Source organism: Melospiza melodia, chromosome 1 (genome assembly GCF_035770615.1).
Source record: "Melospiza melodia melodia isolate bMelMel2 chromosome 1, bMelMel2.pri, whole genome shotgun sequence".
Classification (NCBI taxonomy): domain Eukaryota; kingdom Metazoa; phylum Chordata; class Aves; order Passeriformes; family Passerellidae; genus Melospiza; species Melospiza melodia.
In genome coordinates this window covers 153,940,606-153,958,250 of record NC_086194.1, presented here as the reverse complement: position 1 = coordinate 153,958,250, position 17,645 = coordinate 153,940,606, and the positions used below count along the sequence as shown (strand labels likewise).

Below are 17,645 nucleotides of genomic sequence, written 5' to 3'. Positions count from 1 at the left end.
CTTCGTATGATAATTTCTTATATTTGTCTCAGACAAATCACAGCTTCTTATCTCAGATGGACTTTAACTCCTTCCTTCATGTGAATGATATCTATTGTTTCCTAACAGTCTTCCATATGAAGTGTGCTTAACTATCATTCATGTTGTTAAACACTCCTTTAATGGAATTATGCTGCAACTTGAAACAACAGATTTGTATAAGTATTTGTGCTTTTAAAGTAATTAGGAACATCTGCATTGGCATGATTTAACTTTAGAAACCTTAATACTGTAACTCTGCAATGTATCTAATTTCACTGGTATGTGTGCATACAACAATTGTAATTAAAATGCTGCTAATAACAGTATGTTGAAATTCATCAAAAATGCTATGTTAAACATATTTCTGCAGTCCTGGGAGTTTTAGCCAGGATTTTAATGTTTCACTCTTGTACCAAGAAGTTGTTTACTGTCACAGATAAATCTGTGAAGACAGAAAATACAGGTTTGTGTTTTTTGGTTTATTTATAAGTACTCTAGAAACAATTTTATTTTTATGCTGTTCAAAAATAAATACTTTGAAACTCCTGATCTGTTCTTTCTTTCTCTGCTTGCTACTTCTCAAGGTTTTGGAATGATTTTAGGGGATGAAATAGAAAAAGAGTTAGAGACAAAAGCATTTCATCATCTTTGTGGTGCTTTAATTTGAATGCAAATATAAACTCTTTCCCTAGTGTTGTAAGCATTCCAGTTACCAGCACTATCCGAATATTTTCACAGGAAGACTTATGGATGAAAAGAAGTTCCATTTGTTATATGCACAAAGCCAAAAAACCCCAAATTTTTGGAGGTTCTATTGTGACAGTTTTCTTCCACCCTCAAGACAAACCAAGAAATTTTGTAATGCAATACAAGGCAGAAGTTCTAATAATAGTAGGAAAAAAAGGTAATTGGTGATAATTGATATGCTCAATAATTGATTTGTTGAGCATAGTGCCAACCTCAACAACAGGTTTAGGCAAATCCAAGTATAAGGAAATAAACCTGAGTAATGGAAATATTTGGAAAAATGTACAGTTGTATTCATATGCAACAGTTTTCTGAGTGATGAAAACTGCAAACTCCAGGGTGGAGAGCAGTCCAGTAGCTTGAGAATAATTAGAAAGGCTTGCAAATGAGCTGTGTTTTTCACAATTTCCTTCTGTGGGGTTTCTTACTCATCTGGTATTGGTCATATTCAGACTATTCAGGTTGGCAACTGCTCTGATCTCATGTAAGGCGTTTGTGTTCCCACTTCTAATCTGAATTTTAGATAAAATTGCTGATTTCGCTTTGTATTGCAAGGAAGAAAAGATGGAAGTCACTGTCCTTACTGTGCTGTAGTGAAAGCAACAAAACTGGGCTGGGGAAAAGGAGACTGAGGGGTGTAACAAGATGGAAAGTGAAGGCGTGGGATTATCATAATGTACTGCTGGGCATTTGTGATGAAAGAGCCATTGCTGAAACCAGGCAGTCGTTCTGAAAATGTTCCTGTAGTTGTTTCATTGTCTGCTAAAAATAATAAATATTAATTCAGAAGTCCCAAAATTCAGAGATCTTTACCTTATGAGACAATATTTGTATTTTCTCTGTATGTATCCCCTAGTTTTAGAGTCCTTTATCTACTTCTACAGAATATGGAGAAAGAAATGTCAAAGATAATTATGTTTCTAAAAATTTTATGAAAATATCACATAGGAAAAAGACTCTGCAAGTTCTAACTAAAAAAAAAAAAAAAGCCTTTTCAAATACTCCAATTGGCACAAAAACTGGACTTGCACAGTTTCTGACTGCAAAGTAAGCCAGCCACAAGTCAAAACTAGTAAAAGAAATCAGGCTTCATCTGTTCCAGCTATTTAATATTAGTTCCAAGTATAATTTAATAATGCTGACAAAGAATCCTTATTCTTACTTTGATACTTAAGGTTGAAAAAATAATCTTTAAATCTAAAATGAACATCATGATGCAGTCTTGAAGTTTGCTATACACTGTAATAGGAAGTTAAGAAATTTGAGCTTTTATATTGTGGTAATCACAACATAATTTGTATAATTTGTGTCAAAAACTTCTCAAAACTCTGTTATTGATAGACCAGAGCAATATGTCTCTAAATTAACAAATAAATCCCTAACTTTCTTGTTGGATTAGCATTCATTGTCCTCTTCCCTTTCCCTTTAAAACTTATTAATACCACATCCACAGTCATTCTATGAAGAGTCTTTCCATTTAATTTTGTATCCCTCATCTTTGCAAACAAATTCAACTGCTAGATCCATGTAGATGTCCCATAAGTGCCTAACCTCCTTTTTCCTTTCCAAATTGAAATCATGCTGATAAAACAAAGGGTCTGCTGTGCAGGTAAGTAGTTCTGAGCAAGTTGTTTCTGTGTTCTTCACTGGTTAGTGAAGATTTAGTTGATGGGAGTTAATGAACATTAAGTTATTAGAGAGCATCCAAAGGAGGGTAAGGAGGATGATGAGGGGCCTTGAGGGGAAGCCAGATGAGGAGCAGCAGAGGTCACTTAGTTTGTTCAGCCTGGAGAAGAGGAGACGGAAGGGAAACCTCAACATGCTTTGAGAGGAGGTGGAAAGGCAGGCACTGATCTATTCTCTCTGGTGACCAGGGACAGCACTTGAGGAAACTGAGTCAGGAGGGGTTTAGGGTGCATATCAGGAAAAGGTTCTTCACCCAGAGGGTTGTTGGGCACAGGAAAAGGCTCTCCAGGGAACTGGTCACAGCACCAGCCCGGCTGAGTTCAAGAAGCATTTGGACAATGCTCTCAGGCACATGGAGTGACTCTTGGGGTGTCCTGGGCAGGGTCACGAGCTGTACTCAATGATCTTTATAGATCCTTTCCAAACTTAGTTTGTTCTGTGATTTCGTGCTTGTGAGAGGTGGAGAATGACTACATTTACATCACTATTTTTTCCTTTTCTTTCATTCTCTTATTAAGTTGTCGATATTGACTGACAAGTTTTCTCACTTGTGCTTTTCTGATTCTCTCCTTCATCCTTTGAGGAGGAGTGAGTGGCTGGATGGGTACTTAACTGCTGGCTAGAATCAATCTATCACAGGGGTGATTAATCGGACTAAATCAAACCACCTGCTTTGTTAAGGCTGATTAATTATATTAATAAGTTTCCTCTGAGTGTAACAGGGATGGGCTCAAGTGTAGATGCTGATAAGGCAGACATCAAAGTTTAGGTGTCTTAACCATTATATCCATGTCATTGTGGGTAATAACCAGATGAAGATATCATGTTTAAGAGTTCATGGTTAAAGGCAGGTCTTACAGTTTTCTTTTCTGCAATTCATCCATTGACCTGTCACAATTGAATTATTTGTGGGTTTTTTGTGTGACTCATACCCATACCCATACCCATAAAGAAGAATACTTTGATCAGCCTGGGTCTTAATTTTTCTTGGTTTCCTTACATGATAAAATTAAGATGCATTATGATACAGTCTTTCCATGTAGCTAAATCTCACTAAACTGTCATCATGTTTTTTCTGTAGCCTTCTGAACATGTGCTATAGTCCCATCAGAGCTCTTCAGAATGCATCTGCTTAGCTTATTTGCCCAGCGGTAACTTTTATTGCATCAAGCAAATTATTAATCTTTACTTTCATGGCCTTTCATAGGTGATCTTTCCTGATATTATTTATTCATTACCAAGTTCTTGATCCATCTACCAATAATCCACTTTGCTATTCTTCTTCATTCAGTCTTGTCTTTTCAAAAAACCAGCTTTTTACCCAGGATTTAAATTTTACAGTGTATATGTTTTGCTAGTCATTCCTCAATTTTTTTTCTACTTAGAATGTGGGATTTGGTTTTTTTTTTTTTTTTGCTTGTTTTGCTGTTTGTTTTTTCCTGGGCAGAATTATGCACACTGCTCACAAAGACTGGCATATAGAAACCATGTGCCATGACCCATCAGTAAGCTTCCCTGAATGTCCCTGAATGCAACAGAATTAAAACCAAGTTTATCTGAAAAAGTTTATAAAAGATACCCTCTGTCATGCAGATGAGTTAATTGCCAGGGGAATTACTACCCAAGTTAGTCTGCTTGAATATATACTTTATTTTTTGAATGTATATTTTAGTGTATGTAACTTATTTATCTTGTCTATACAGATAGGGGACACAAATGTGTCCGAAGTATTTTGGTCATGAAATTATGTGAAAATTAAGTGCTCTGCATAACACTTGAAGTTGTTTTACTCTTTCTGGATGTAAATAACTAATGTAGGTACCTAACTTCAGACAATGTCAACCCTTCTCTCAGGCTTCTTCCAAGATCTCTCTTGAGGTTTTGATAATTATAAACCTCATCTTCAAGCTATTAATGACCAGACTGTCTCCTGCTTACACAAACATATGACTTAAATTCTTTTTTTTATTGGTAATTTTCTGGGTGATGATAATACTTATACCCTGCACTTTTCTTTATAACAATTTAAAACTCTTTACACTTACCAATAATAGAAAAGTTTATGGGTAGGGAAATTAGACACACAAAAATGCTTCTGCTCAAAATAGAGAAAGTACTTGTGCAATACTACGCTGAGAGTTTATGGTGCAAAGAATTCAGGTTTCAGTAGTTTGTTACTGAAATGCATGTTTAACAGTGCAACTGAGTTAAACCCCTCCAAAAAACCTCAAACCTACTAGTGCTTTTACAGCCTTTAAAAAAATAAGTGCAAAATACAGTGTTTCATTTTGGTTATCTCTGTTCATAGATGATGCTCTCAGTAGAAGAAAAGGCTAGGAGAAGGAGTAGAAAAACAGATTATATTTGGGAGAAAAATGGCTCAGGTTAATTAAAACATGAGAAGGTTTTTTCTTTATCAGGAAAGGCGTTCAAATTAAAAGACAGTTGCAGCACATAGAGAAATGAAAATAAAGTAACTTGAATCTGTTTAGATTTAAAATTGGGAGTAGTTCTAAAAATATTGTATTTAATTATTGGGTTCAGAAGATGAATCTCCTTATCACATAATCCCATTCATGGATGTGCTAAATTACAAACAATTGTGTTTGGCTGTCATAAGGGGGAGCAGACCACAAGAGAAGGTCTTCACAATTTTATGCTCCCTTTCAATTTTATGATCTCTGAACTGCTGCTTTTTTTTTTTTCCCAAAAAAAATAAAAGTGAAGTTTGGAACTTCTGTATATATATGAAAATGTTAAGACAAATGTGTGGGAGTTGCAAAATGAAAACACTGTCACTCTATTTCTGATTCAGTCTTGGCTTGCTAAGTTGTGGAATCATAAACATTTTTCTGTTTCTTTTGAAATAAATATTTTTCTGAATATTATATTGCATGTACTCAGTAGCTGCCCTCTGGAAGCGTGAGGGTATAAGATTTGGACTTTCAAACTTGCCAGATTGCAATGATGTCAGTGTTTGTAGTTTTAAAAAACTATATTTTTCTGTAGGCAGCTATTACAGGGATATGCTTAATGTAGAATTTATATATAGTATTATACATTTGCTGCCTTTACTGTGACCTATCATGAACAAGAAATTCTTTGGCTCAAGTGGATTTTGGTGGGCTGTTTTTTTGGAGGGTGGAGGGCCCTAGAGACATATTTCCTCTAAAAGTTAAATATGTAGATGGCATCTGATGAAATCAGTATTGTTATTTCTGCCAACTTCTTTTCTTTTTCATTCTTCAAGCCCAATAATAACTCACTGAGTCTTGGTGTGGTTTGTATGTTTTAATTAAACTTCATTTAATCTGGAGCTGGATTTATTGCTGAACAACTAATTCCTTAACACTGGCTGGAGACCCTGACATTAAAAAAAATTAAATATATTGCCTTCCTGCATTTCAGAACTGGTGCCCAGTGTTTTGAAAGGCATGATGCCAGGAACTTATATAATTTTTTTTTCTTAGTTTTTCATGGAGGAACCCCAGCTGTGTCTTCTCAAGAGTGATAGTTGCCAGGGGTTTATTTCAGGTTCTGATCATAAATGTAGGCATAAATATACTCTAAGCTCACTAACTGGAGCTAATAATTTTATTAAGGGCTAAAGCTGCCTTGTAAATATACATCTGGCTTACAAATAACACGTGTAGATGAAATAGAATAGGCACATTTGGAAACAGAGCCAGAAAAACCTCCTACAGAATGCATTGGAGAATCCATGTAGTTCATGATTTCTGGAAGAGTGTCCAGTTGAACTCTGTAAGAGTTCTCTCATGCAAAGAATAATGATGTAAGCAGAATATGAAATTTAACATGTTAGTGAGAAAATGTGGGACAACGTTTCACACTTTACAACTCTCCAATGGAGTATCAAGGCACTTAGGCTGCTGTGTGTGCAATATTTTCTTTCTAATGTCTATGAAAGTTCTTCCAAGTTACACATGTGCTAATGCAGACCTGTCTAACAGACTGCTAGAAATGTGAATTCAGCTTCTGGATGACCTCTGACTCCCCTGGGGCCTCCTGTCCAGGTGCACTCTGGTGTGCACACACTGTGTGCCCAGGTGAGCTGCATGGGCCTTGGGGTGCCTGAGCACCATGGACAGAGACTGAGCAACCCAGGAAATATTGATCCTTGAAGGAGGAAATGACACCATACATAATCTTCCAGATCAGAAAACTGATAGTGCTCAGATCCTTGGCCACTGATTTGCCAAAATGGATGACCTTTTCATGGATTTCAGCAAGTCCAGGTCATCGGGATTAAGGCCTCAAATCACTCATGACAGGTTTTTGTTTCTCCACAGCATTGATGCTTCTCAGAAGATTACCTCATAGTTACCTGCTTGCCAGAAACTTCTGAAGGCTTCATTTTCTGTTTATTCTTACTGAAATACAGAGATTTTTACCTATAATCCACTGTCAAAATCCTTCTTTGTTTCTGGAGGTGGCCGAATTCTTCCGGTTTTACAGCTGGCTAGTGGATAATAGAACTCCCTGTGAGGCAGTTTATAAAATCTTTGTGGTGTTCAGATATGGTGTCAAATTTATCCTAAAGGGATCTTAACATTTCAGATTGTCTGTCAAGACTGATAGATTTTTTGAGGAGCTCTATTAAAAGAAAAGAAAACACTAGGAATTTTTCAATGCTCTGTTTTGTATGTATCTATTGCATACAGAAGGGTCAAGCTGTCTTGAGCAGTGAAATCATAAGCTGTCATGCCATCCCCTTACTTCTTGTACCATAATGCTTGCATATTTTCCTTTTGAACATTCAGATAGAAATGTCAGTATCTGGGGATCTGTAAAGTGGCAGAATAACACAATGTTTTCTCAAATCCACCTTTGATGTGCTTGTCAGATGGTGCATTGAATCTGTGAAATACTGTGAATTCAGGTACTATGGCTAACACAGCTGAGGTGCTTAACTCTTACCAAGCTGAAGGAGACTGCTGCATGGGAAGGAACTGCACTGAAGGATCCTTCAAAAAGAGGGGGGTTGCCAAATCAACATTGTGTGGTTTCTGAAAGATTTATGGTTCGTTTTTGAAGGCCCGTCCTTCCATTTTGTCTTTGCATTCTTCATTTGCCTCAGGTTTTGAATGACAGAAGAATCAAGGAATGATTTTAAGCTCTTGGTACTTTGTCACCAAATAAGTGAGACAGAAGGTGCAATCCACTTCTGCAGCCCCAGCAAATGTGCATTGAGAGAACTGACATTGAGCTGCCCAGTTTTTGGAAGTTAATGATTTCCAAAAGATCATTTTGTGTTAAGAGCTTTTATGATGCCATTGTTAAAGAACCCTCCAGAACTAGCAGGTTTGTGTAGGAAGACTTTTCTGAAATATAATGTTATTTTTTTTCCTATAGTGGAAAAAACTTTTCCACTATAGGAAAAAGTTAGTTATCCTGGAGTTAGAAATTAAATCCTGGAATATGAGTCATTGGATAGTTTGATTTGTTAGTTCTCTAGGAAGTATTGATAGGAGACTGATTAAACATGTGTCAGTTCTATATCCTCAGAAAATACCCTTCTTGCTACATAATAGAGCTTTGTGAGAAGAAAGAGTAGAAATGGAGAAATTATATTTTTCTGAAGCATTAGAGAGTGCCCACAACTGAAGATAGCATTTTTGAGGGGGATAAGATGAATTAGTGACATTTAGGGTTCCATAAACCTGGGCTCTGACCATCTTAGAATAGTCACACTTAAGAGTAAAAGGTTACAATTACAGAAAGTTATTTGAATATACACTCTATCAGAAGAACTTTTAAAATATATATAGCTTTTTACAGTAAATATTAAATTATACTCATGTTGATACTCCTCAAATTAATTATTGGCTTAATACTTTTCCTGCTTCTAATTTAATTTCTGGTTTGCACCTAGTATTTCCAAAACATGTGATAGAGTTTTCCTCAGAACAGATGTAAGTATCATGAGCATATTTCCAGATGCAGAGAACTGTTAACTAGTTGACTATACTGTGGCGATTCACAACTCTTCCTATGGAAAATATTTTTTTATTGCTGCAGTTTTGGCACTAATCTAATTAGCAGAAACTTACAACTCAAACTGAGACATTTCTCCTGCAGCAGGAGATGGCCTTGTTTCTCTTTGTATCGAGATTGTTATTTTGCAGTTGCTTGCATTGACACCAAGTGTTAAAGATCCCTTGCTTTTCAGCCTGGTATGCCAGAGGACTGGAAAGCACCTGGTGCTAGTCACAGGTCATGGTTTTCAGTGAAAGTGTGTCCCACAATGTTATCTTATGATAAGGAGGTAGTTAAAACAAACAATATTAATGTACTGTATCCAAACATACTGCTCAATATTTGTTTGCATTTCTTTTCATGGAATTTATATTCTTATATGAAAACCTTAATGTCACTGCCATGGGGGCTTCTCCATATTGCCAGTGAAGATTATGGGAGATCCTTACTTTATGATCTATTTTCTTTAAGTATTACTCTATGGAATGAAAAAAAAAAAGAAAATAATGTTTCTTGTCTTTTGACAGGAAAGTTCTTGAGCAAACAGAATGCATTGCAGTGAAGTTTAATATGAAAATTAATGAAATAAGCTTAAATATACTACTGATTACATCTTGAAAAGTATTTGAATCTTTAGGGCATTTTATGCCTAATAAGAAAACCTGAAGTCTTTACTGATTCTATTTTATAATGCCCCTCTGCTCTTACATACTTCAGTAAGTGCTACACATGCTTCAGTAATGGGAGTAAAAACCTAACAAACAGGGCCAGGACTCAAATCAAAGGCTGGTAGTTTTAGCCTGATCGCCACAACCTCACCATGAAAAAGAATGACAAATTTCTTCTAGAAACTCAATACAAAACGTGAAAAGTCCAGGCATGAAATGGAGAAAAACAAGGGCCAAATTTAAGCTCAGATTATCTGCCTGTGAACAAGTGATATTTATCAGCAGCAGATAATCTGGATTTACAACTATAACCAGGATCAACAGGCTCTTCCCAAAAACCTTCTAAAGTACATATCTGGCTCAACATTCAGTGCTGAACCTTGTGTATTCCCTTATACTTGGCAAGTACACTGACAGGTCACTCCATTTCAATGTTGTTGTTATAATTAAAATGTGACTGAAATACTGATTTTTCTGATTCCTTCACTTTTTGGTGTCAAATAATTAGCCTAGCATAATGCTTTGTTGCAAGTCTGGAATATGTGTGTGAGTAGTATTCAACTAGTAAATTAATTCCAAATTTTCTCTTTCAGTTTGGTTTTGTTAATGTTCAAAATGGTTAAAATGGAAGAATTGTCCAGTGTTAAACAAGGTTTTAAAATTTATTTCTCCTATTCTCTGTTTCCTTCCCTCCTCCATGCTCAATTTTATCTGGATTGGGTCACGTAGTTCTCTCCTGTGCTGTTTTTATTCTCCTCAGGCACACCCTTCTGTGTTGCTCTTGGTCCAGAATCTTCTTTTACCTCTATTGATCATGTGAACATGGACATTGCACTACAATTTCAAAGAGCTTTCTGGCTTATGATACTGCTGTGCTAAGAGAAAAATACAGAAGTGACTATCAGTAGATGCACTCATCATAAGGCTGAAGAGCAACCAAGTCCATTTCTGCTTAAAAGAAGTTTAAAACTAAACAGATTTAAAAATATCTCTTCCCCAAGTCATAACTGATAGCACTGCTTTGCTGAGCACAATGTGGATGAAAATGATCCATGTAGGATTCACCTCAGCAAAATCTTCACTCTGAGGTTTTTCTAAGAACAGATGAACTGCTTCACTGAGAACTTGACACTTCTGACCTTTTTGTATTTTCTTGCCTCCCCTCCACCACCACGTGCGCTTTGTTACAGACTCAAATGAAAATGTGAGAAGGAGATTTTGAATATAAATGTTCAGAATTGCCTCTCAAAACCCATAAACAAAGACACTTTTTGGCACTCTCCATACTATCAAAGCCCCGTAACACCAACATTTCAGGCAAAGAAAGCTTTCTGGAGCAGTTAGGAGAGAACAATGAATCCTACAGGTTTAGTTTTCTTCGGGAATTTCACATGTACACAGAAGGCAGCTCCGTTGCACAGATCTGAATCTCCTCTGTCTCAGACCACAGGTGCTCATTCTCCCAGTGCACACACCTCTGCCCTAGGCTGGTGAGTGCACTCAGGTTGAAGGTGGACTTGAGAAAGGCATCTCGTGTGTTACACAGGCCAGTCCTTTCTTCCAGTCTGCATGATGAGGCATTCATCAAAATTTATGGAGCAGCTGTGCAAGCCAGGTTCTCCTGCTCTTAGTTTCCAGAAGTAAGAGCTGTGACATGGCCGTGGAGCCTGCTGATCTGGAGCAAGTCTGGGGAGTCTCCTGATGACTTGCAGGAAGCCAATGCAAGATAGCCACTTGTTATCTTAGGTATCTCAATTTGAAAAGCAACCAAATCTGCTGCTTTGCAGGAATGTTTCTGTTGAAAGATGAATTCCTGTCCACGACTTTCTAAGAAAAGGATGGATGTTGTCCTCTGTAGTTAAGCAGTGAAGGTAATTAGTAAGTCTAAAAGTTAAACCTGAAGTCTAAATGTTAAACCTGAACCAATTCTGTTCGTTCTCTCTCTCAACATGAAAGTCAGGTACTTTCTGTTTCTGAACTGACAGCTTTACATGATGGAAGAAATGTTAATGTCTATAGGCTTATAAACCCCCCTAAAGAAGATGAACTCTGGAACAGTTTTTTGTTTAAGAAATTAGAAGAAAGCAGACTGAAGGGGCTCCATCCAAACCAAAATTACAGGTTTTGAAAAATTTGTAAAAAATAACCATCCCACTGCCTGGAGACTGCCTGGCAGTCTCAAACCCACGTTTGTGAGGGTGGGGGTGAAACATTGCTGCCTCCTCCTGTGAGGCCTGGCTATTAAAAGAGGCTTGGAACCACTAATGGAGACAACTTGGAAACATGGTGGGATATATGGATTTGGATGATGAAATGAAAAACCTTCCACAGTGATTTCTGATCCTTATTGTATAGTAGTTCACTAGTAGTAGTAGATTTTAATAAAGGACGGTGAGTTTTTCCTGCTCTTAATAAAATTGTAGACATTTCCTCATAAAAATAAAAAACAACAAAGCAAACAGAACAGTTTTATCATCATACAGTGAAGTATTTTTTAATTTTAATTTTCTATAGGGCTGGCCTTTGCTGTTCTGTCTTCAGTCCATCCAGTTTTTGGTTTATATGGATCTTTTTTCCCTGTCATTATTTATGCCATATTTGGAATGGGACGTCACGTTGCAACAGGTAAGTGTCTGTCTGCTAAAGTCGTTTTCAGAACTGGATACAGAAATTTATTCTTGTGTAAAGGTCAATGGAAGGAAAATTATCTATGATTAAACAGAAATAAGATGGTTTTGTGCTTCTCTTTACAAGTATTTTTTGTCAGTTTAAGTACTTTAAAGAGCCTCGTTAAGAATATACTGGAGTTACTCTTGCCATTATAATTTTATATTGCACTGACACTTCCTTTCTAAATGTAATTTACTAAGAGCTTTTGTATTTTAACTTTGCTTTAGAAATCTGCTTCAGGCTAAGAGTTTAACACAGGGCTCTGCCAACAAGATGTATGTAAATGGAAATGAAAAACGTTCGACTGCCTCTTAAACCACAAAAAACACACATTACTTCTCACCTGTCTAAAACACAAATCCTGCATTTCTCAGGAAAAGAAAAACAAAAGTGACCTTCTGAGCCCATTACCTGCTATTGTATTAAAGCTAGGGACTCTCCCAGTAAGGACTCTTATCCTCTTGCAGAGCAGCTGGGCAGGCAGTGAAAGATGCTGCCCGGCCACTCTGCTGGTAGTTGTGAGTTACTTGTTTACCCTCAGCAGAGCCTCCCCAGCTCAAGAATTGAATGGCTTTGGGCTGCTAATAGGTTGATGAATGCTCTGTTTCTGAGCCCAAAGAAATCAAAATTATAGAGGGCAGCAGGAAATAATACTCATTAGATTGAACCACAAATCCTTTGCTGGGCAGAAGTGGGCACTTGGTGGCCCCTGGAGTTTGCAAGAAGGGTGAGATAGGCCCAGCATCAACACACAGCATGGCTGGGTGAAGGGAAGCAGCCCCTGGGGCTGTCAGAAGATTTGAGCAGGGAGGAGTATCTCTTCCTTGAAGAGCAGAAAATCTCCTGAAAGGACAAAAGATGGTTCTGGGTAATCACACTCAAAATGAACTCTGCAGAGTCTGATTGCACAAGTGTATGCATGTTCTACTGAGAAGTTAGCAACACATTCTGAGCTCCCTTTTTGATCAAAAATATTCAGTTACATTATAAAAAAATACAATTCTGAACAGCTATAAATTGTCTTAGAGAAGAAAAGAAAGTTGAAAGTTTGCTTTCCCTAGATGTACAGAGAATATTTGAGCCTTTTGATGTCCAAAAAGGATCTGTAGATGTGTTAGTATCATAATGTTGTAATGACTGTATTCAATTCATGTTAAAGCATTCCAAGAAAAGGTGGAAATTTAGAATCTGGAAAATAAATTTTTCTCTTGAATACAGACAGATTAAAACTATAGCCTATATTAAAAAACTGTTTCAAAACAAAAAAAAAAATTAGAAGTGTATTGTCAGAAGTTTGTTGTTGTATGATCATCAGGAAGACAAGAATCCATCATATGTAGGAAAGATAAGTAAGCATCTGGCAGCCATAAATTCTAGTAATGAAAACAGTTGATAAAATAGGTAAGTATGCTGTTAAGTCTGATGTTTTATCCTTGGGAGGAAATAGTGTTCAGAGAATGCCTTGCTGAGTTCATGTCTGCAGATTTCTGCATGGTCCTTGGTGTGGAAACTCTTTCCATTCACAATTCTATTTCAAAATTTAATTTCAATGAAAAAAAAAAGGCAACAAAAGACTTGTCTTGCACATATGGAATTTTTTAAATTAATAAATTTGAGTTTTGAGTGACATATATTGTTGATCTTTTCAGAGAGAAGGTCTCATGCACTTGTTCCCCCAGCCCCAGTTAAGGCATTGTGGTGTGTAGCTGAGTGTACAGGAGCCATCCTGCCTGCCTCAGCTGCTCCATGGTTCCTTATGGACTTTGGAGACAACCTCTTCACTTACCAGGATTTTCTGTAAGATCTGAGATGCTCTCCATATGTGCACAGGCTGTAAAAGTGTTCTTTGTTAGTGAAGGCAGTCATGTTAGTATGAAATAGAAAATCCATCAATGGCCCCGTTCAGGTAACTGTTATTCACTTGAAATGCCTCTTCTTTGAAAAGGCTGATCTACCTTAAGAGATTTCTCACCTGAGCAACAAATACATACAGCTTTAGACTTTTGTTAACATTGTTTTTGAACCATTCTCTGAGACAGTTTTATCTGCCATAAACAGCGCATACACATCTTTGATTTAAGATAGAACTTCATGTAAGGTTCTATCTTTTCTATCTCTACAAATTTAATTTTATGCAAACAACTTACAACAATAGAATGGCCGAGTTTGAAAGGAATCTTAAAGGTCTTCTAGTTCCAACTCCTCTGCCATGGTCAGGGAAATCTTCCACTAGGTCAAGTTGCTCAGACCCCCATCCCACCCGGCCTTGAACACTTCCAGGGATGGGGCAAAAAAAGCTATGTGTAATCAGACCCTACTGGAGAGGAGTTAATGTGACTTCTGTAAAGGAAAATCCTACCTCACTACCATCTAGACTACTGCATGAATGTCAACAAGTGCATGGAGAAAGGATATACTTTGAATATAAGATATCAGAATGGTCAAACAGCTACTGATAAGGCTCCACACCAAAGGTTACTAAAGAAACTAAGTTGTCCTTGTGATAGAAGAAAAGTCCTTTTATTAATTATTAGCAGGTTGAAAGATATGGAGCAAAAGGCTGGACCTCATGGTCACTTTTCAGGATGGTGGAATCCCTGGTGGGTTCCTGAGGAATTCATGCTGTGGGCTTTACTCTGTGAAGGCCAAGGTGAGGGCAGGACTGTGTACACCAGGTCTTGCAGGAGTAGAAAAAATGTGAGTTCAGAGAGAAATCGTTTTAGAAGACTTTTAAAGTATAGATTAAAGAAAACAGTACAGCAGATGCTGAACTTCTGAAACCTGCTCTCAGACAACATTGAAAAAGGAGAAATTACAGGCAGGTTCAGACAACCTTTGATAAATTCATGAATGCTAGTCCACAAACAAAATTTAAAAAAGCCAGCTAAGGAAGTACTTCACTAACACAACAGCTATGGATGCTGGCAATAAGAGCAATGGCCCACAGAAAATGGCCAGGCTTGTGTGCATTCCCCATGTAACACCTCTGACTGTCACAGCTGGAGGCAGAGTACTGGGCAAGATGGGCCATTGGTCTGACATAGCAAGATATTCCTGTGCTCTAATAGCTCTGCATGTTTGTGTCTTTTAATGTTGAATTGTCACCCTCATTTATCTTTGTGTCATTAAATACGCTTTATCTCTTTCAGCAAATAAATGTTTTTCTCATAATTTGCCTCCATTTATTAGAGTGCTAGGTACTATTTAATGGACTAGGTACTATATATATAGTGTGAATTAATTGCCCTAGACATTTGAATAGTGAACACTTGGGATTCTCAGAGAAATAGCTGCTTGATCACATCCAGGGTGAGTTAAAAGCATTTCTGATAACTTGAAATAACTTGAAATAATTTTAAATTGTTGTATTTGAATGTCTTTTGTAAACCTGTCTTAATAAATGTGCTTAAAAAAGGATTTTCATTTAATTTGCCTGTATAAATGATATTTTATGGGAAGAAATGTGTGTTACATAGAAAAAAATATCTTAAAATTGTTCTTATGATGACAGGAATGTAAAAAATGGCACTTTTACTTATAATGGCCATTTTGAAAAAGAGACCATGAGTGATGAGTACAGACAGATATACAATTATTCATGACTAATGTGTGGCTTTTTTTACAGGAACTTTTGCTTTAACTTCCTTAATATCTGCCAATGCAGTTGAGCGTCTTGTACCTTCAGTCAGAACTAATTTCACAGCAAACAATAATTCAGGAATTTTGGGTTTGTCAGAATTTGAAATGCAGAGGATTGGAGTTGCAGCAGCAGTTTCATTTCTAGGTGGAATCATTCAGGTTGGTGGTGATCCCATTTTCTGTATGCTAATGATGTACTGCCTTTGTTACAGCTATGACATTTATAATAGTTTTTATACTTCTCTGAGGAAAACTAATGAAAACATCTGCTTCAATGGGCACAAATGATGAAATTAATGCACTTCGAGAATTTGCTAATCCTTTGTTGAGATGTAGTAATTATCTGTATACATTCTCTCAGTGTTTTACAATATGAAGCAAAATCACCTTCAGCCAGCTTTACCATAATACTCACTTGGAGTTGGTGTCTCTTTTCCTTCTTCAGAAACAAACATGAATCAGCTCCTGGTAAGCACTGACGTATTCCTGTGGCTTTCTGTTGCCCTTGGCTTGAAAAGCAATACTGTACAATATCCAATAATTAAAAACAGTAGGGAAAGTTTTAAATTCTCTTTAGAGTTCACACACCCATCATTAAAGTGAAATAGTAAAACAGATATCTTCAAATGATTCTCTAAAGTTTATTTAAATGATCAGAGGTCTTTTAAATTTCTTCTTTTTTCCTATTCTGGCTAAAGGGGCCAAGTTTCTTTGTCCATTGCCAGTTGCTTAGGTTTTCAATGAAGGCTTCCCTCTTTCCTTGTAAATATTAAAAGAGAAGAATTGTTCCAGCATGTGACATTGCAATGCCTCCTAGGTAGCTGGGCTCCTGAAACTAACCCAGACCCCTCCACCTGGTGCTTTGGATCCCTCTCCCATGCAGAGGATGAGCAAAGGGGCCCAGAATGGGATCTTCAGTAGCCTACGTGCTTGGCAGGAACTGGGGCGTGTACTCATGTTAGTCAGTAGGAAATATCAAGAAGCATTGTTATTTCTGGTGTTCTTATAATTCTTTTATTGGTTTATGATGAGAATTCTTTTATTGGATCATGACAAGAATTCTTTTATTGGATCATGACTTTGGAGCAGGAGGGACAGCCTACAGACAGCACAGACAGCAGAGCTGATGCAGATTGTGCCTGGCTGTGTCTGTACGTGCTGTCCCAGCACTGCATCTAACACAGGGTGTGTGCAACAGCAGAGCATGAATGGAGCTCTTCATGCAGAAGTCCTGAGCCCACAGCTTTGAAAGCTCCTGCATCATCCCCAGAGAGGCCAAAGTGCCTTATGTGGGAAGTTGGTGCCTGCATTCATTTGATGTAGCTTCAAAATCTAACGCAGAAATTGTTTTGCCTGGTGGCTGCAGTATCGTGTTAGGTGTGTGAGTCCTCTAGACCTCTTACACTTCTTCATCCTGAAAAGTTCTGCTTTTTCATATGCCTTCCACTGCATCAGCTGATTTATCTCAGCCTATGTCCTCTTTAATCTTGACTGGAATGAGAAGAACTGGTAAATCCTCTCTGCATCTTCAGATGCAGGGAACTGTGCCACGTGCATGGGCTCCTCTCCCAGGTCAATAACGTCACTTGCATTAGAATTATATAACACATCTGGTGCTTGTCATGCTGCCACCCATCCTTTGTGTGAGTTTAATAGTTGGAGGCCAGAGTAATACTTATAAACACTTATTTCCTAAAGAAGTGCCTTGAAGATACTAATACTGCAATATGCAGGTGAAAGTCCTGATCAAGGCTGAGATTAAACTTTGGCATCTTCCCAGGTGCTGTTAAGTGTGGCAATCTATGTCTCTAATCAAGATTCCAGTCTCCCAACTAACAGTTGCTGCAAACCCCAGATAAGGTGACAGGGCACGTGTTGCTCTTAATGGGTAGTTGAATCAGTCACCTTCTTCTATTTATCAGATTAGATTAGAAATTACCTAGTGGCTTGAAATTAATGTGTGTTCTGGGACAAGATGAATAGTACAATGCATTTTGGGGCAACAGCTTTTCATTGAAGACATCCTGCAATACAAAAAGAAGTTGGATTGTCTGTGTAGTTGATATCTCCGATGGTGCTGCTTTGGGAAGGGAGCAGACCTGGGTTATGTTATCTACTACAAGACTTTATTTTTCTGAAAAATAGTCAAAATTCAGTTCTCTAATCAGCCACTAATTGCATAAAAACAACAGATGCTGTGACTTATCCCTACCTTGG

At 37.4% G+C, this 17,645-nt stretch overlaps 1 protein-coding gene across 1 annotated transcript in view; it reads left to right on the top strand.

Annotated features, from left to right (window-relative positions):
- The window catches only part of SLC26A7 (solute carrier family 26 member 7), a 69,131-nt gene that overhangs the window by 1,250 nt on the left and 50,236 nt on the right, over positions 1 to 17,645 (top strand). Inside the window, exons 2-3 of the mRNA XM_063172661.1 lie at positions 11,634 to 11,744; positions 15,415 to 15,587. Coding sequence (XP_063028731.1) covers positions 11,634 to 11,744; positions 15,415 to 15,587 — 284 coding nt within the window. The remainder of the gene's footprint in view (positions 1 to 11,633; positions 11,745 to 15,414; positions 15,588 to 17,645) is intronic.